Source organism: Cricetulus griseus, assembly GCF_003668045.3.
Source record: "Cricetulus griseus strain 17A/GY chromosome 1 unlocalized genomic scaffold, alternate assembly CriGri-PICRH-1.0 chr1_1, whole genome shotgun sequence".
Taxonomy (NCBI): Eukaryota; Metazoa; Chordata; class Mammalia; order Rodentia; family Cricetidae; genus Cricetulus; species Cricetulus griseus.
Window position 1 is genome coordinate 251,745,034 of NW_023276807.1, and position 20,204 is coordinate 251,765,237.

At 42.5% G+C, this 20,204-nt stretch overlaps 1 protein-coding gene across 1 annotated transcript in view; it reads right to left on the reverse strand.

Moving 5' to 3' along the window:
- Klf12 (Kruppel like factor 12) overlaps positions 1-20,204 on the reverse strand; it is a 154,081-nt gene that overhangs the window by 59,271 nt on the left and 74,606 nt on the right. Inside the window, exon 4 of the mRNA XM_035453119.1 lies at positions 15,288-15,350. Coding sequence (XP_035309010.1) covers positions 15,288-15,350 — 63 coding nt within the window. The remainder of the gene's footprint in view (positions 1-15,287; positions 15,351-20,204) is intronic.

The window sequence follows — 20,204 nt, forward strand, 5'->3', positions numbered from 1 at the left end:
CTTATCCCCTAATCTTTATTCTGCCTCCTCATTTTAAAGATTAAGGTTGTGATGTCTTTCAGGATATCTCAAATGATGGCTAAGAGCAACAATGAAGGTATATGTGCAACATGAAATGAGTGTGAAAATGCTGAAAAGTGGTCCCAACAGTACACACTATCCATTTCAAATGGTTTCCATTTGGTGAGAAGAAATGGGGGTTCGGTTCTCCCTCCAGAGGATGGGTTATTACTCGGCAATATAACCAGGCACACCAGGGAGTGAAAGGCCAATCCTAGGATCTGCTTGCAGTCCTGCATTGGAATCATTTGTCTCAGAGAATGCAAAGCCAGGCAAAAGCAACATTTCAATAATTGTTTTCCAGTAAATTGATAATCAAGAATTTACATTTTATCAATAAGCAGAATAACAAAGATGTATGATCCTGATCTGTTTACATCTTTAACCTAAATTCAAATGATCATCACCTGAAATTCTGATTCCCTCAAGATGCATAGAGAGAATTCCTCTCCCTTAGTGATGGTGTTTGACAATGGGGCCTTCAGGAGACAGTTGATTTAGACAGGTCATAAGTGTGTGTGTCCTTGGGAGTGAAGGAAGGAAGACTGGAGCTTCCCTTTCCTCTCTTTCCTTTGGGAAAATGTGGCTGGAAGCCCCTCTGCCAACCAGAAAGGAATCCAGTCTGTCATTGCCTCGATGTTGGAGTCCCCAGCCTCCAGATCTGGGAGACGTAAATTCCTGTGACTTAACGTGCCCAGTCTATGGGATTCAGCTATGGCTGGTTGAACAATGACAAACACACATAAATTTCAATCTGCTCAGCTCTGGCAAAAAGATATTTTTGTTATATTTTCCTGCACTGTAAATGGTTGTAAAGAAGCTGAAGGTTTGCTTCAGGTCAACAGCAGACAGGATTTGAACTAGCCTCCCTTGACTCCAAAGCCTGTTCTTCAACCACTCAATTGCTCAGATTCCTGCTCTTTGTATGCATTCAAACCAAGGTCAGTTTTAAAGGCATTAAAATAATTATTGGAGAATAAAAAGATATTCACTTATTACTTCCAGAGGCCACATCTCCCTCTGTGGCCAATTATAACACTAGATTTTCTTGGCTGCCCACTTCCTGTAAACTGTCTTCCGTGCCTGGGCATTGCACAGGCCCCTTCAGTGTACTCCAGGGTCATGGGAACTCAGCTTGCTGGGATCTTGGTCTCTAGTTATTGGAAATATGAATGATTTAGCTCTTCATGTGAACACAGATCGACACTTAACTCAGTGCAGCCTGCAATCCAGCACCTGGTGAATAAGATGATAGACTAAAGAATGAAGATATTTAGTCTTTGTTAAAGTGAGAATGACAAATGCACTAATCCTGTTAAACTCTGGACCGCGCATCAAATCATGTTCCAAATCCTATTCTCAGAGTTGCGATGTCTGAGGGTATTTTGTGATTTGGAAACAATGACAATAAAAACCATGAGGTCAACTTTCAAATCCATTGATATATACTGCAAATAAACTCATTACATTAACAAACTCAAGACTCAGAATTTTTTTAAAGTCGAACCACACCCATCCAGTAGGAGAACTTCCTTTATCGGGCTAACTACAAGGAGATATAAAGAGCAAGATTTTATTAATCAAGCTTGTTAAACTCAGCCATGAAGAACTGTTGGGCAGAGAAAAAGCAAAGAGACAGAGCACCTGTGCTAGCCCATTAATGAAACCCAGGACCAAGTGGAGAAATGGTAGGCTCCAAAAGTCAGGTGGCGTTAAGGAGTGAAGTCTGAATCTCTTGAAATCAGAGCTGGTTTGTAGAATCAAGGAGAGAAAAGAAACTCACTGACATTTTGCTTTGTTAAAGCATCCAAAAGGGGGGTTACACTTAAGAGAACAATGAAAAGAGGCAACACTATGGACGTATGCTGCCCCATCTTGCCTTCAATGGCCTATAAAGTACTTTCCTAAATAGTCCCCTTCATTTGGCACCAGATTATTTGGCACAAAATAAATCGGTAAGAGCAGGCACGAGGGGTTCAATGTTGACCCACATTTTATAACTTGGGAGCAACAGAGTGGGTGTCACACTTGGGCTTCAGAGATGCATGTCTATTCTCACCAGGCACTTCAAACATTTTGTCCAGTACAGTAGTTACACAAAGGGATGGGATGGAGATGGTGCAATTGAATTTAATGGTTGTTAGTAGAAGGGAACCCCTTACGACTTTCTGATTTTGAGCACTTCTGCTCTTCCTGGGTGTGGACAGTTTGCTGAGGGGCAAAGACACACGAAGAAACCTACCAGCCTTGGATATCAAGCACACATACAGGTTGCCTCTGGCATACCAGAGCAGCATCAGTGAGATTTACCTGCAGGCATTTGTGGCTTGGTCTCTACAATTTCAGATCCACCAGTTGACGTAAAAAAAAAAGTCTTCATCCCTTATCCTCCAGTTCAGACACATACATACAAATACCCTGGAATATACCATTCCTACACTAAGCGTGCTAGCATTTCCACCCACAGCCTCTTGCTCTCCTCCAAAGCTCCCAGCCACCATGGCAAGTTGCTCACATAAAATACAAGCTGGGCATCACCCTAGATTCTTCTCTTCTATTTACTTCTTTGCAGCAGCAAATGCCACTGACACTGCCTTGTGGCCAAACCCTAACGTCACCCACTGCTGTGTCCATGGATTCTCCTGAAGACCCTGAAAGAACAACTCATCCCCCAGCCAGCCACAACCAAAGCCTCCCCACTCATCTCCCTGCTTCCACTCATACATAGTGTCCCCAAATGGCAAAGCACCAACAATGCAGCGATGTAATCACCTCACGTGTGTTCAGAACCTAGCCATGCCCCACTGCCTACGCCCAACCCCTCTGACTTTGTCCTGCTTGTTTTAATGACTTGAAGTTTCCAAGTGGGCTCCAGTTCCTCCACCTCTTCGGGAGACTTTTCAAACACCTGGAGTAACCTTCAGTCCTCAGACCCAAGTGCAGCTGCCCCTTTCTTCCCTCTAGTTACTGGGCACACCCACACTTCACCCTTCACGAAGTCTGTTTTAATTGAATCTGCGCGGTTGTTTCCATGGCTCTAGTCACATCTTTGTCACATTTTCGTTGGGATGCTTATCCTCACCAGGCAAGCCAATATGGTGACCTCCATAAGAACAGGAGTTTGATTTTTCCTGGTAAATACAGTGCCACCAGAATACAGAAAGCTAAACGGCTCAGGCACATAACTTAAAAGGGAATGAGTAGAAATCACCTGGAGATTAACAACGGTATTGAGTCAAACACAACCACAACCCTAGAAAGCAGAGCAAGAGCTTTAAGGAGCTTTCCAAAGTGATCGTGTTTATTAAGTGAGTTAGAATAAAAGCCTTAAGCTGTAGGTTAGAATTTTAAATACAGGCAGGTGAAAATAAAAAGAGGCAATCTAGTTAGAGCCCTAAGTGGCCACTAGGCAGAGATGGGATTCCATGAAGGCCCTCTGCAAACCAGAAGGGTCTAACAGAAACATAGAACCAACAGCAGGGTTACCCTCCCCATTTGCTACAGGATATTGAGGGTGTCTTCTGGTGCTTTGGAACAGCTCTGGGCCCTGTAAAGCATCACCATGATATTAACAATGTTTAGTCCAATCTCTTGTTCAGGACTGGAGAGCGAAGTGTAAGCTCACACACATTTTCTCGTTAGCTTTTTTTTTTTTCTTTATCTCACTTTTCCATGCCAATGTGTTTGGCTGTAGTATTCAGGCAGGCACCTTCCCATGAAGATGGTGAGAAATGTGTCCCCTGGGGTGTGTGCAATATGTCAGACACATCAAGAAGAGGACGGCATGCTCAATGTGACAGCACAAAGGTTCTGGCAGACTGAGTGTCTTCATCTAGAAACATTTTCTATGTAAAAGATCCCAACTGTTTTTTTTTTTTTTAATTGGAACCAAAAATGACAATGGTCCAAACTATGTTGCTTTAGAGAGTGCACGACATTTGTTTGCCGGGCTTTTTGTTTGTATGGTCTGTTGCTGTATTTCTTTTTATTTTTAGCTTTTGAGACAGTCTCATGTAGAATAGACTGGCCTCACACACCTGGATGCCCCTGCCTCTTCCTCCTAAATGCTTGGGTCACGGGCAAGCACCACCACATGCAGCGACTTTGTAGGTTTTCACATAACTCAGGTGAGGCTTAGGTCCCCTCCTCTTGATGGTGTTCCCAGGACCCTCTGCTCTCACCAAACAGGTTGACCCTGTGTCCTGCTGGTTTTGTGAAGAAGTAAAAGTGCATCAGTGACAGTTTGATGAGAAGCAAGAGCATGACTAGTGAAAATCCTGGGATAGTGTTTTTATAAGACAGCTTAGAATGTGGAAAGACATTTCCCAGGAGCTTCCAAACAGCTCAGAACTCATTGTGGAGGACGGAGACTTTCAGTGAGTTAGAACTGCACGAACAGGGATGTGGCTGCAGAGAGCAAAAACAGAAAATCAAAAGCACAGAGCCAGTACAATCTTATGAGGAATACTGGCCCAGTTTTAATGGAGGCCAGAGGGCAACTGAGTCCAGTCCTGTTGAGAGCTGGGCACAAGTCCCTAGACAGCCTTTTGGTTTTAAGGTTGTATGACATCAATGTCTTGACTGTACTCTCAGCAGTACCAAGTTTCACCTCTAGGTGGTAGCATCTCTCTTCTGTTCTTAACATGGCTGCCTGCAGCCTTTGTTTCCTCTCGCCAATGTAATTCCACACTTCCTTGTCTTTCACAAGTAAATACTATGCAGTTTGGGGAAGATTACTGTAAATCACTTTCACTAAAGAACATCAGTCCATTCTTTAGTCAAGCTACAGGGTTCTGCTAACACCACAAAACAATTCAGGTCTAAAGTGACAAGTAACAGTAGTGTGTTTTCTTTCTCCATTCCAACAACAAATAGTATTTCTCTTTCTTAGCAGACTATTGAGGAATGATTAGAGGTATGGGAAAACAGATAGAATTGAAGAGATTTCTATTTTGCAAAAATAGTAATGTCATCCTATGGGTGATTAAATCATTGCTCTTTCACTGGATGCAAGTTGTCATGGCCGTTTATAAATGCGCTCTACATTTTATACCTCAGGAAATTAGCTCTAATGTTCACACAATGACGGGGACACAGAGGACTGCCATTCTGGGTAAACCCAAGTAAATACTGCATTCCTCCCTATAAGTTTGCATTCTGCTTAAGTGTGACATGTACGTACCCTTTCTGGAACACACATTTACTGACTGTATTGAACCATATTCAGTCCTGAACATACCTATAGGCTCAGGATTCCAAATTGTTGGAGTTAAGAAATGTCCAAGAGAACTGGACTAAACTATAGCCTCAGTGGGGCTGTAATAAATGCTAGACATGCCAATGACTCAGTGGGGTGGTAGGAAAAAGATTGCTCCTGTATAAAGCTGAGATATGACCATTGCTAAAAAGCCCGATTTATGAAGCACTTTCCTTCAAGGTGCTCCACAGAAAAGTACGATCTGTTAAGCACATGGCTAAGACAGCATTGCGATAGTTTGGGCTAGACATTCACTGACTGACAAGAGGGAAAAACTGAAGTGTAGGAGTTTAAAGGCAAATATATGCCAGGACGCACGCTTATGGACTCATGCTTGCAGCGCCTCCCAGGAAGCTCTGCTGTTGTCTGCCTATTTTACTGTCAACACAGTGTGTTTTGCACTTAGAGAAGGCATTCTTGAATATGTGATTCGAAGTTGGATGTTAGTGAGAAGGCTTATGAGGATGAAACACTGAGCTCAGTGAGGAAGGGTCTGCATGTATTTTGAAAGAGCATCCTTACGTCCTGGCTATTGAATAACTGAGAGTAACACGTGAGAAAATAATCTACTTTAGCTATTGATGATAGAGTATCCTGGTATCAGAGAAAAGACGAGAGATTGCCACCTCCAAGGCAAAGCATTTAAGTTAAAATTCCTATCTCTGGGGCTTCTTTCCTTCGTGGTCGCTTCTAGTTTTGAACAGGAGGGAAATCCAAAGGTGCTGCAAGGAGTCTTCTGCCTGGCTTGTCACCCAGGTCATTTTTCCTTCAGGAAACAACTCTTTGCCTTCCCTTCCCTTCCCTTCCCTTCCCTTCCCTTCCCTTCCCTTCCCTTCCCTTCCCTTCCCTTCCCTTCCCTTCCCTTCCCTTCCCTTCCCTTCCCCTTCCTTCCCCTTCCCTCCCCTCCCCTTCCTTCCCCTTCCCTTCCTCTACCCTCCTAGAATAGTCTTAGTCCTGTCAATTCCCAGGCCCTCTCTACCTTGGCCAAGGACTGCACACAACCCAGTGTGAAACCCATCATCCGTGATCTGATTGCCAGTATGGCTGAGTTTGAGGACACTGGGAAAGAGCTGCAGCTGAGGCTCTCAGGGTCTGAGGCATTCTAATAAGACCTTCTGTTGGACTTAAACTGCTTGCTCTGATTCCTGTGTCCCTGATCTGCTTTCCTTTTCACTTTATCCTCTTCTTGTGTCCCCCAAGTTCCCCCATCAGTTAAGTCAGGCTAAATGAATGAAAACTTAGAAAGAGATGCTGACTTACCCAGAATAGAGAATGGACAGTGAATTCCATTAATATGGACAGTGGATTCCAGAATGATGGATATTGAATTCTAGCAGAATAGAGAGTGGATTCCAGCAGAATAAAGAGTGGATTCCAGCAGAATAGAGAGTGGATTCCAGCGGAAAGGGCAGTGGACTCCAGCAGAATAGAGAATTGATTTTAGCAGACTAAAGAGTGGATTACAGCAGAACAGAAAGTGGATTCCATCAGAATGGGCAGTGGGTTCCAGCAGAAAGGGCAGTGGATTCCAGCAGAATAGAGAATTGATTTTAGCAGACTAAAGAGTGGATTACAGCAGAACAGAAAGTGGATTCCATCAGAATGGGCAGTGGGTTCCAGCGGAAAGGGCAGTGGACTCCAGCAGAATAGAGAATTGATTTTAGCAGACTAAAGAGTGGATTACAGCAGAACAGAAAGTGGATTCCATCAGAATGGGCAGTGGGTTCCAGCAGAAAGGGCAGTGGATTCCATCAGAATAGAGAATTGATTTTAGCAGACTAAAGAGTGGATTACAGCAGAACAGAAAGTGGATTCCATCAGAATGGGCAGTGGGTTCCAGCAGAAAGGGCAGTGGATTCCATCAGAATAGAGAATTGATCTCAGCAGAACAGAGAGCGGGTTCCAGCAGAATAGAGAGTGGATCCCAGCGGAATGGGCAGCTTATTAGCTGTGAATTCATATAACTGGGACCAAGATACTTAGTTGCTGTAAATATTTTGATCAACATATCATCTATAGCCATTTTAAGACATTAAAAGATACATATTATTAGGATGCTTGCTATGCCAAGATATATGATAATTAGTTTTAAGGAAATAATTAAGAAATGTTATAAGCAACTAGTGGTCAGATAAAGTGATCACTTTGCTGTCCTTGTGCCCACAGAGAATCTTCTGTGTGTAAAAAGAGGACATTGCAAAAAGGTTTGGTAGATGCAGCTCAAGACAAAAAGTCTAGCACACAGAACTCCCTTACTGGTAAGCCTTTTGGAGTTATTACTGCAAGCACTATTTCCAGGATATTCATAGACACATTAAGAGTTTTGATTGACTTCTCATTTTAGTTGTTTTTCTCTCAAATACTTACATGGAGCATAACTCTAGTTTGTTAGCAATGACCAAAGTTTTATGCAAATATATCTGTTGAATATTATGATGAAGGAATAAGTTTCTCGGTCAGGCATCATGGTGCAGCCTGCAATCCCTGAATTTTACAGGAGGAAGACTTTAATGTCAAGGTAGCCTTAGCTACACAAGATCTAGGTTAGCCTGGGCTACATGAGACCCTGACTCACTGCCCACATGTTGCCATTATATAGAATAATACACATACTATTTCCATTTTGCAACACATTATTTTCTGCATTGTATATATTACTAACTCCCCGTGTTCAGATTGCATTGTTCAGACATTGTTTATCATAAAATTTAACATTGGAGCAAGCCTAAGAGGGCAAGAATTATGACAGAGGACAGCAACGTGATGTAATTTCAAATTCAGTAGGTAGCAGCAGCAGCATAGTTAGCTTTCAGGTGTGAATCATGGTTATGTGAAGATTAGACACTCATTCCTATATAAGAAATACCCCCCAAATAACAATCATACAAAAAAGTCAACAAGCATGAGAAATGAACAACTGCTTTAAGAGCACACAAATTAATGTCTTGCAGGTTCACTCAAGTCAGTGTGAGACAGATGTATTATCTTGATAGTCCTATACCCAGTAATCTTGTACCTTGGCAGTCCTATTACTTGATAGTCCTATACCTGCTAGTCCTATACCCTGTACTTACACTGGGTACAGTGCTGACCAGATGCCATGAGTCAACAAGGATTGTGAGCATAACCTGATGTGCCCTACATGTCCATACAGCAGGTCTCCAGTATAACGTTTATATATGGTTCTGAGCTGGAGGCTGATGAAAGCAAAACACATTTTTAACAGAAAAACAAAACAACCAAACAAGACCAACACGACCAACAAAAACCCTCAGAACTGGTGACTTTCATGGCTCAGCATGATCTTAGGGCTCCGAGTCTCATATAATTAAGGAAATAACTATAGAAAATAACCTAGCTTAATTTCTTTCCCACATCATCTTTACTGTGGCTAAAGAGATATTAGAGACCAAATCAGCTGACACAGCAGGAATGAGAACCATTGCTTTTATCATGAAGGTCTTTTGCTGAAAGTCTAAGTAATAAGAGAATTTAAGGAAATTAGACCAAAGCTGCTGCTGTTCTTGTTTTTTTAAACACAGAATTTAACTACACATGATGATCACCAAGCTAAATTTTAAGAGGTTGCCGAAGTTATGAAGAATTAACGAAGTCAGATATGTTGGTATATGCCAGTAACTCCAACAGGATGATTGGGGGTTCAAGGCCAGAGAGTATGAGGTCAACTTGTGGCCAAAATAACTAAATAAACATAAGTAAATTGACAACTAGAGATATATGAGCCTGTATTGAAACTTTTGTTTTTTAAAGAGGGGTGTATTTGGAAGGGTTTGGGATGTTGTTTTCCCTAGCGACATTCATTGTTTTGGAAACTGGGTGAAAGTGCAAATAGGTTTGGTGGTACATCATTGTGGCCCATTTACAGGACCATTTGCTACTCTACATTGAGAGCAGCTATGGCTTTGTCCTCCCTGCTTCTATTGATAGCCAGACATTACACTGGTGGGAACTTTCTAGGCAAAGCCTTCTGCTCCATTTGTAATGCACTGATGTTACATAATGTTGAGAATTCTCTCATTTTCAAGTCGGTGGACAGCGGCCACATGGTGGAAAGACTTCTGGACAGGTGAGTTGGGACTTGGATTTACACCCAGGTTCGCAATATTCCATCTCCATATTGGGTCTCCCATTACTTCATGTGCAATGTGATGGGTTCCCAGAGCTGCTGATGCTGACTCCTCAGAATCTGCAATGTGCAAATAGCTTGTCTCTCCTTAAATGGCTGGTTTTAACCAGATTTCTGAGTGGTTTCTCATAGCAACAGCCTCGGTGGCTTCCTCTATTATGGGAAAAAGTTTAGACCAGAGAGACTCATCTTATTTTTATGGTGTAAAAGCACCAGAGTTTTATCCCTCTCGGAGAATCCTTGAAGACAGTGGTAACATTTTGCAACTGCATGTATATAAATATTTAAGCTTACTGTAACACATCCCCAACAGTAAAACATTCAAGTGAGAACAGGAACTTCCTGCCCTCTACAAAATCTTGTGACATACATTTGTCAACATTCAAATGGTAAATGTGACTCAATCCAGAATGCATAATTTGGCTGGAAACTATTAAAACTGGGACTATAAAAGGGACTTCCCCATGTCTCTACAATCTCAGGCATACTGGTAAGAGAGAAATCATAATTGAGATGGTGACAGGGACATCCAGTAGAGAAAACTACTTCTGCTTTACTGAGGACAATTTCAACCAATGGGAAGAAATGTTTCATTTTTCTATGTCAGCAGAAAGTTCTCTGTTATGTGAGCCCAGGTCCAGTGCATGCAATGACTCTTGGCATAAGTTCCAGAGAGTCTGTTGAACCACTGCCATTCCCAAATAATGACAAATTTCCAGGTCTTTTAAACCTTTAGGAACAGGACAGGGTGGGGCGAAAACAGAAGGAGAAGAACATGTGAAAAGGGAAGGTCGAGCATACACAGAGATGTTTGCCTTGGGGAACATTCACCACATCTTAAAAGCATCTGCAGCTCTCAACCAACTCTGGTGTCTACTTCACAAAAATCCACACAGAACCCTCCTGGTACCATCGTACCAACACACACACCCAAACACACAGATCCCAGATTTGTATTGTACCTTTGAAAACATAATGGTGGAAATCAGTCTTGGAAATGGCCACTTTGCTGTGAATTTGATAAATCTTCTAGCAAAAATGTCTATAATGAGTGAAAATCTAACTTCACATTCAGTGTTTTAATAGGGAACTATCCCCATTTGCATGAAAGATTGCAAATTTGTTTTCCTTGTGTTACCATGTCCAAGAGAGGAAAGTAAACATTCTGAAAGAAGATTTATACAGTGAAAGGTATCAGAGCAAGATACCTTAACATATAGCAGTTCAGCAAAAGAATCCCTGTTACACAAGGCAGATGAAAAAAAGCAGATGCATAAGAATCCACATGACACAAGGGAGATGAAAAGCAGACACAGGCTGGAGAGACCGTTAAGTATGTTAAGAGCATTTGCTGCTCTTCCAGAGGACCCAGGTTTGGATCCAGTACCCATGTTGGGTGGCTCACAGTAGCCTGTAAGTCCAGCTTGAAAGGCCAGAGAGTGTCGTCGGTTCTCTATGGATGCCTGCACACACACACACACACACACACACACACACACACACACACACACACACACACACAAGTAAATCTTACAAAGCATATTTGAGAAAATCTCTCTGTACTCCCTATCTGCTCAGAAGAACAGGGTTATTTCAACCAGGAGAGACAACTTGCGCTAATCCAGGGATGACACTGGTAGAACCCACTTAAGCACTTCCCCTTGCATTAGAGTCCCCTACATACACATCATCCCATAACTTGCCTTCCCTAGAAGCCCAAAGTCCTCTCTCTTTGTATCATCACCTCTTCAAACAAAACAAACAAACAAAAACCCCCTCTGGTAAGATGCTATAGATACTACGGAAGCCTGAGTTCCAAAGTGCACACATTCAGAGCCACTTATCTGGACATATTCCCCCATGAATGTACAGGGAATGTGTTCATTAACCTGTCTTCACTTTTCTTATAAAAGCCTCTTGGTTGTTAGCTAAGATGACAGGGTCCATGCCAACGAATTTAAGAGATGGTAGTAAAAGGAAAATGGTTTTTTTCTTAGTCCAGTAACAGTTTACTGACACCTCCTTGCATGGGGCAATAGTGAAACACAGAGGAGAGGTCCAATTTGTGATACTGAGAAATTCACACACCTGCAGCCCAAAGGGTTAACAATGTCCCAATCATCGACTACTCCACAGCGTGGTTGGTGGCTGTGAGGAGGATGGAGCTTGTATCTGGGCCAGTCTGCTTCCCTCAGCTGGGTCTTTATGACATGAATCATACAATGACCAGACCTTCTTTACAGTTATATTTCTATCCTTGTAAGAGCCCTGCCTTTCCTGACTCCATGAAAGTTAACATGTAGCTCAAACCTGGCTGCATCCTAACATATGTCATGGGACCCAGAAGCGCACTGGTGCTCTGGTTCCTCTCTGGGTGTGTTCACAGTGTTAATGCATTTTCTTTTGGCTTTGGCAGATGTTGTTTGCTTTGGAAAGACATTCCTGCCCACATGTTTCTTCATCTCTGAAGGGATCAGCCCCCCATTTCGGCAGCCATGACAGTAACACGTGCTTGCTATGACCTTGTCTTAGTCACTAGAGGTTAGGTGCCTGCCTCGTGACAAGGAACCAATCAGAAGTTAGCTGGTAGCACTATGCTTTACAACCCTGGGTGTACTTTATGGACAAGTGCACAGCAATGACACGCAGAGCATAGCAACCACCTGGGAGAGCCTATGGGCCATAACAACCAGTTGGCCAATCAACACAGGGTAAGCCCTCCAAGCCTGGAAGGCACACCAATCCTGAGCCTGTGCATACCCCTCGAAACTCCCCTTATGCTGCCCTACAAGATCTCTCAGGAGCCCCTAGGAGCTGTCTTTTGCAAGCCATCCACCATGGGGGGTGGGTGAAAGACCTGAGCTAACATGGGGTTAGCTCATTAAAAAAAAACAATAAAGCCTCATGCAGTTTGCAGCAAGCTCTGGAATCTGCCTGGTGATTGGGGTGATCAAGGTCGTGGCTAGGGACCCCGGATACCTGGGTTTTCTGGGGGTCTAACACCTCCACAGTACTGATTCCATGAAAGTAGCCAGTGGATGCTTCCTTGTGTCAGCATTACACGTAGGAAAATGCTACTTAAAAATGTTTAAACTCACTTTACTCAGTAATAGACAGTGGCTTAGGACCCGTTGGGCACAGCCATTGTCTTCCAGGACCTCCTGAGTGGAGTTTTATCTAACTCCCACAGAGGAAGTTCAAGCCTTTTCATTTTCTATGGATTTTAATTGCTTATTTGATGAACAGCTTTAACTGATTGGAGCATTTGCTAACCCAAATGCACAAATTCATAGGTCTTAACTCTTCTGTATACTATTTGAGGCTCTAGCGGAAGCCAGAGCCAAGCTTGTGATGATCTTGACATCAAATTCTACAAATTATCCCCGACTTCTATTTTGAAGAGAGCAAATATCTCCTGCTCGTTCTCACCACTGCTAGATGGGAAGTAGTTAAACTTTCTGACTTTTTCATAGTCAATATTTCACAACCAAGTATCAGCCATTTATCACTTCACTAGGAGTAGATGCTGGGTGATTCATGCATCCTTCCTTGCAGGTGATTTATCCCTACACCAGAGTCACAGTATTTACCTAAGGAAGATTCAAGGCAGTATAGATCATAGACATTTTAGCTAGCGCATGGCCAAACAAGTTTCTACAGTCGATCCATCAGCACTCCTGTTAGAATCAATTTAGAAATGTCTTCATCTTCTTCTGTGTCTGATTTCATCTATAAAGGACACAGAAGCTCTGTTTTCCCTACTAACAATATGTCTTTACCCCAGTTTTCTTGTCAGGGATGGATTCTCTTCTTTTGTTTTTGCAGCACTGAGAATCAAATCCAGAACTTTTGAGTGTGCTCAGCAAGAGCTCTACCACTATGATCCAGCCTCAGGTTTTGGAGTTGATGTTTAGTTCTCTTCCTTCCTACAACTCTCCAGGTGGTCTTAAATAAAGGTGATAGGTGGCCATTCTGAACACCGAATTGCAAACACATGTCCACAGAGTATTGTCTACATTGCATTAGAGAATCTAAGCTTATCTGACATGTACGTGAGCATGAATGTGATAGCAGTATGTAGGTAGGTCCAGGAAGCAGTTAGGAGACTATCAGGACTTAAGAGCATTCACTCTCGGCGTGTGTAACATGAACGCATACACCCCTCCCCTAGAAGGCACTTAGCCCTCTGAGGATAGAAACCATGGTTTATTTATCTTTCTAATCTAGTGCTTGTAATACCGCCTGGGACAAAAATAAATGTTACATAAACATGAGCTGAATTTTCTCTGGGCTAGTAGTAAAATCCCTTTTGGTTATTTTCATGGATTACTTATTTACAGATAAAAGTAGTTTAAACTTACCAACCAACTGACATGCTACAAATTCTGTAGGAACAAATTGTCTTTGCTTCTTGTATAGAAAGGGGAAGGGAGAGAAAGAAAATGTAATATCTACTAGATTTTTCCCATTCAGCCCTTCAGAGCAATGGGGCAGAAACTGGACCTCAGGGCTGACAGTGTCCTCTAGGATCTTCAGCTCATGTTGCTTACTTGAGCATCTCATGTTCCCTCTTCGTGGAGTAAAGTTTCCTTGGTATAATGTGCTTTCAACTAAGAAGGAATACAATTGCTATGGAGTTGACACTGGACCTGTGTCTCCTTTGCTTTCATTCTGTATCCCCTGGCTTTGTTATTCTCTCATCATTCCAGGTCTGACAGAGGACATCATGCTTTAAAGACTGAGAGTGACCATCAGGGATGCCCAACCTTTGGGCACAAATAAAAGGCTTCATCCTCTGGCCTCCATTTCCCTCTCTGTGAAAAAGCAAAGATAGTATTTTCCAAGAGCACCAGGCTATTGTGCGGGCTAATTAGATTTACTGGGGGAATGGGGGCCAACTGACCAGGTAGGTACTGTTCAAAGTGCCATTTGTATTCCTAAAAAAAATAATCTTGGTTTAGGGATTACATTAATATGAAGTAGAATCTCAGTGACTCATCTTAACACATTAAAAAAAAAAACCAAACATAGTTTCCGATCAAAATCCTGTTCTAGGCGTAATCTAAAAGAGTAAGACAAAGATCTATGAATTTTACCCGTTTTTTTGAAGTAACAGTACACGGCTCAGTTTCTTCATTTTTCCTTCTTTCTTCTTTCCCATGATGTATTATGAATTGAAAGGCTAATTTTGTGCAGTAATACAAAGAAGTAGAGTTTTGAACCAATATTAATCTAGTTTTTTGGTTTCACATAAAACAATTTTGAAGTCCTTTAAGTTGTCTCTTCAAAGAATCATTTATCAAATGTGGCTGAAATAATTTCACACTATTTCCGGGGAGTTCCATTGAGAGTTCTGTTCAAGACCTTTGCATTCAGTCCTCCCCACCTCCTCAAAGTCAATAGATATCAAGGTCAAGGCAGAAGGGGAGGGAGGACATCTGAAGATGAATACATTTTATTTATTAATTTGCTAATTTTATGATAATTGCAATGTATTAGTAAGTTAATAAATAAATTAATTAACTAGAATTTTTCATGAGAAGCTGACGGTGACACCTAAGAATAGTCTGATTAAATGAGTCATGTTTTAAAAGGGAACCACTGTTTTCAAAGGTGAGTTGGGTCATCTTGGGAAGTTGAGTACATCTGTTAGTGAAAAAACGCTGGGCAGAGTGTTTTTGGTGAATGAACTGTGTCAGTGTTTTTGTTTGTTTATTCCAGGCTCGTCTGGGATGCATGAGACACTGCTTCAATAAACAAAATAAAACATCCACAGCAATAAAAAAAACTAATGAATGTTTCTCACTTAACTTGGGTACTCACCAAGAAAACTTCTGGTTACTCATTCGGTTTCCCCGGACCCTGGATACTGGGGATGGATGTACCCTGTTGAGAGACAAAAGGAAGTCAGTGATCGAGAAAACATAATATGGACGGCAAACGGGAAGTCGGGAAGTATCCGCTCTATCAATGAGCTCTTTGGTTTACTTCATTTGTTCTCTCCTGTGAGCTTGACCATCTCTTAGTAAATAGAGGAAATTAAATCCCTGTGTCTGTAACCTGGACGGCTTCTTTCTTTATCTCTCCCAAGGTAACAAAGCAGAAGGTGTTCACTGTTGTGGTCCCCAAATGCAGTACCACAGGTTTCAATGAACAAATGTACTCCTTTAGCAGAAGACACAGTTACTGAAGATGTAATCCTTGCCTGGGGGTAAGAGTGCATAAAATAGCATGGAGGCCATGATACCTGCCTTCGCTGAGCCCTCTCATGTCGGTTCCCATAGAAACTGCACAAAGAGACCGGGAAGTGGCCACACTTTCAGTCCGTTACTGAGTGTAAAAGTCAAGGAAACAGTGAGGCTTCATCCAAGTGTCCAGGAATGGGGTGTGTGTGAACAGGGCAGGGCGGAAGGGTAGACACTTATGTCCAGCAGACAGGCTTTCTGGAATTTATGCTTTATATCTGAGTTAAGGAAGGAGTGAAACCAAAACTTTAGCCAGGTAATAGAAGTAAATAAGTAGCATTCTAAGCTTCCCAGGTTGGAGTTACACAGGGCTGGAGCTTAAAGCTTCCAGCAGCTGCTGGTATCCTCCATCGTGGCTGGCCCAGGACTGGCCCAGGAAGCATTATGCTATGCCCCAGCTGCCTGGTGCCTCACTGCTTGCTTTGACTGCTTGCCTAGGAGTCCTGAGATCTGGTCATTCTTTTCGCTTGAGTCATCTTCACTCTTCACACTCCAAACATTGCTTTTATTCACAGGGAGGAGGGAGGAGAGGAGAAGGGGAAGGAATCTAGGAAGGACACAGGAAGAAACAAAATGATCTTAATGGTCAGAAGGCCTGGTTAAAACCAGTAGCCCAGGTACAATTTGAACTCCAGCCCCTCACTGCAACTCAGTGAAAAATCACGTCAAAACAGATATGGCAGGCCAGCCTTTTGGGAGGGGCAGGGGGGAGGGGAGCCATCTTTCCCAAACCTGAGCTGGATTGCACTTTTTACTTGATGTGCATTTCCTCTACCATCTCTGATTAGCATTCCCTTTCTCACAGGCTTCTCAGTGGTGGCTGCAGCTGAGCCGCTCTGCACAGATTTTCTGCTCTGCATGGGGGAGGGGGCGATAATTATGCAGAAAGATGGAGAGAGGCCAGACAGCCCCTCGGCTGAACTGCCTCATCCAAGCAAGGCCCACTTCCTGCTGTTCTTCAGCTACAAGGGTCACCTGTTGGTCTTGGCATCTGCCCAAACTGCGGCCTGGCGGAAATGACATCAGCCTCAGCTAGAAATGAAAGGCCGCTCATACTGCAGCACCTCAAGATACATATTTATGTCTCTCACATGTGCATACACGGATGAGAGAGACCTAAGACTTACATAAGAGGTAACAAAACTCATTTTTCTTGCCTTCTTGAAATAGAATCTGCAAGATGAACATCTGAGTCAAAAGTGACTTCCCAGATAACCAGGTAAAGTCACCACGGACCAGAGGAAAGCTGCAGGGGACCGTCAAGAACTGCAGAGCCCCTCGCTGAGGCCCTGGTCCTAAGAGTTAAAGTACATTTCCAGAAGTCATCTGCCCCAAGGATTCACTCTCTACTATGTATGAAGTCCTTTAAATGCTTAACCCCTTTGCTGTTGGTCTCCTTAAGCCTGAAAGTGCACAGAAACTGTGTCTTCCTCATAGCAGCTGTATGAACACAGAATCTTATCACCTCCCATTTTACACTTCATGTGTACATAGGGGAAGGGGACTGGGCTTCATTATTCCGTAATTACAAAGCCTTCTAGACTTTGGTGTCTTTGCGAAAAAAAATTTGGTGATCCTAGATGAAATACTCTAAATGCATAATTTCCATCATGGTTTAGCAATCTTAGGGAAAAAGAAAAACAAACAAACACAAAAAAAACCTTCTGATTATCTGTATGACCCAGTGACTGTAACATTTCTTAAACTCAGAGTAGGAATCCAGAAATATGTTCTTTCTCTGAAGGTGCTTACTTCATCCCAAAATGCCGACAACTATTACATGTCAGCTATCATTTACAATTCACTTCTTCAAAAGGACGTGCTGCGTTTGGGGTAGTTCCATTTTTAAATTGTAGTGCCTCTGCTACCAGCCTCTTTCCACATATAGCAGCCAGACAGGTAGCAGAGTCAAACACCCAGTAGCATAAACTACCGTCTGATCTGCATGCCATGTATTATTCATGATCTCCTGATTTCTGCACCTGCATCTAGGCAGGAAGCATGCTGGGCTCGTTCATTATTCTCCGAGCCTCACACAGGCTCCATTACTCCTGAGCCACTTTGTTCTGTAACTAAGGGTTTCAAGCCTTAGTACTAACTGCTGGATATGAAAAGAAAAAGACACACCAGGCTGAAGCCAAGAAAGATCTCGGTGTTGTGTAACATGGTGGATCTGACAATGTACTCCACAGAGACTGATTGCTATGTGGGATATTACTGCTCACATGGGGTGATTTACAGCACATCCAAGAGACAGAAGTTACACCACTGAGGCCCTGTCCACCAATTGTTCTATTTATACACTGACTCATCTGGAACTGCACACAGCGTGTTTATAATTTCACTCAATTCTGAGCTCTCTTTTTTTAAACTTTCTTGCTACGTTCGAAACTTTCTGATATCTTAAAGTAAAAATGACTCTTCCTTCTGTGGGTGATTCCGAGATCCCATATCATCATGACTGATAGAGTTAAGAGCCTATGATGGCTCTGTTTTTCCATGTCTCCAGGAAGCTACAGGAATGGCTGCCAGGAAGAGGTAGACATTGAGTCTTGCTCTTCGACACAAATTACGGACCACCAGTGAGTTTCTGGAGTGGGATGCTGTTCCATCCACATTCCAGGCACTGAAGGAAAGCTGTGACAACTTCTGGTGTCAGGTAGAACTGAGACAAAGCAATGTGGGGTGCAAACTGTATCACCAACTTTTGCGGGGTTAAACCACAATGCTGCCAGCTAATGACAGTGCCACCTAAGGTATGTCACAGTTTTGGCCCCTGTCTCAGTATCCTCATCTATACAAAGGACATGGTGCAGATTTGGGAACCACATTCAGGACAACAATCTGGACAGTCTGTAAGGGGGCCAAAATGGTCCTAGTGTCTAGTCACACCACAGCCACCATAGTGTCACATGACCCTATAACACTGGTGTAAACAAGCATACTATGCGGCCAGTGGCATCAACATTCATCACATACAACCATGTGCAGTGCATAGCATCTGTTATCAGTGCTCACTGAGCAGGTCATTGGTTCATACATTATTTATACTTTTAGTTATTTCGGAGTATACAACTCTACTAGTGCTTTAAGAAAATTAGACTGTTCTTGTCAGTACTGGTGACTGAATCCAGGACTTTGTACATGCTAGTCAAATACTCTACCACTAAGATACATACCCAGCTCCACTGTGACATATATCACCATGCATCTGACATCTCATTTACCAAGTCTCCTGGCCACACCCTAGCCACAGACTTCCATACCATCCCTGTTTTCAAATCTGGTAGTCGATTTTCAATCTTCAAATCTAAGTATCATCATTTGTCATTCCTTATTCTGCAGCTTTCTTGACTCAGCAGTGGTGACCATCAGGCTGTCAACCCCAACTACAGCATGTCTGCGGCCACTTTCTTAAGTTCTTCTTTCTCTCCTGTTGATGCTTAGTCTATTACTAGCTGAAAATGTTTCCAACCTGGCTACCCTCCCTATCTTAGGTAGGCCTTGCTGGGTTACCCTCCATCAATTTGTTACTCATTTATCAGGCCATTCTTCCCAGTGACATTTCCAAAGAGGTGTCCATGGTTGGATGAAACCTAAGCATGAAAGTGGCAATTGCCCACAGTCTATAAGGCTAGCTTTCTGAAGTCTCCCCTGCATAGGCATCTTAGATCAAATCAATATGCCATGCTTTTTTCTTGCTAACTGATCTTTTGTTATATGAATACCATCCAGTCCACAATTCTTCTTGATGGGTAAGTAAAGGGATGCCTACCCTAACTACCCCAGCCACCTTCAGGCCTCGATCAGACAGGGTTTCTCAGTCCTACTCTTTCCCTGAGGGGACTGAGGGAATGGGTCATCTCAAGAAATGGCAGCAAGGCTGACAAGGCTGCCCTGTGTAAGAGAACCTGCTTCCTACTGACAAAACAGGATAAGCTCTGCACACCAATGAAATCTGAAATCAAAACAAAATAAAACCCCAACCAACCAATCAAACAAAACCCACTGAATCTCTGGCTCTCATGTCCTGTGTCAGAGAAACTTTCCTATTGAGAAAGTTAGAATATAAAACTTCTCAGACCAAGAACATTTTCTGATAGGGTGCCATTCTTCTAGTGTGATTAGATATTTGATAACTCTTAAAAATTACTACATACATATGCTTGCTATTCCATTGATTTTTCTATTATGTTATCAGTCCATACTTTCATCTACAAACTATGAAAATGGTACAGGAGCCCTTTTGAAAATTCATTTTTACTGCTTTGTTGAGGACTTGGAAATAATTCCATGGTTATTATTAAATATCAGCATATTCTTATGCAAAACATACAAAGGATAGTTTAGAAATGATCCCTGGTTTATTCTAACACTCACAGCTCTGGAAATAAGTTCTCCTGAGTGTTCAGGTTAGTCCAGATGTTATTCTAATAGACACACTACACCTGGGCAAATAAAGAGGATGCAATCAGTCCCTTTTTATTCTTGGCAT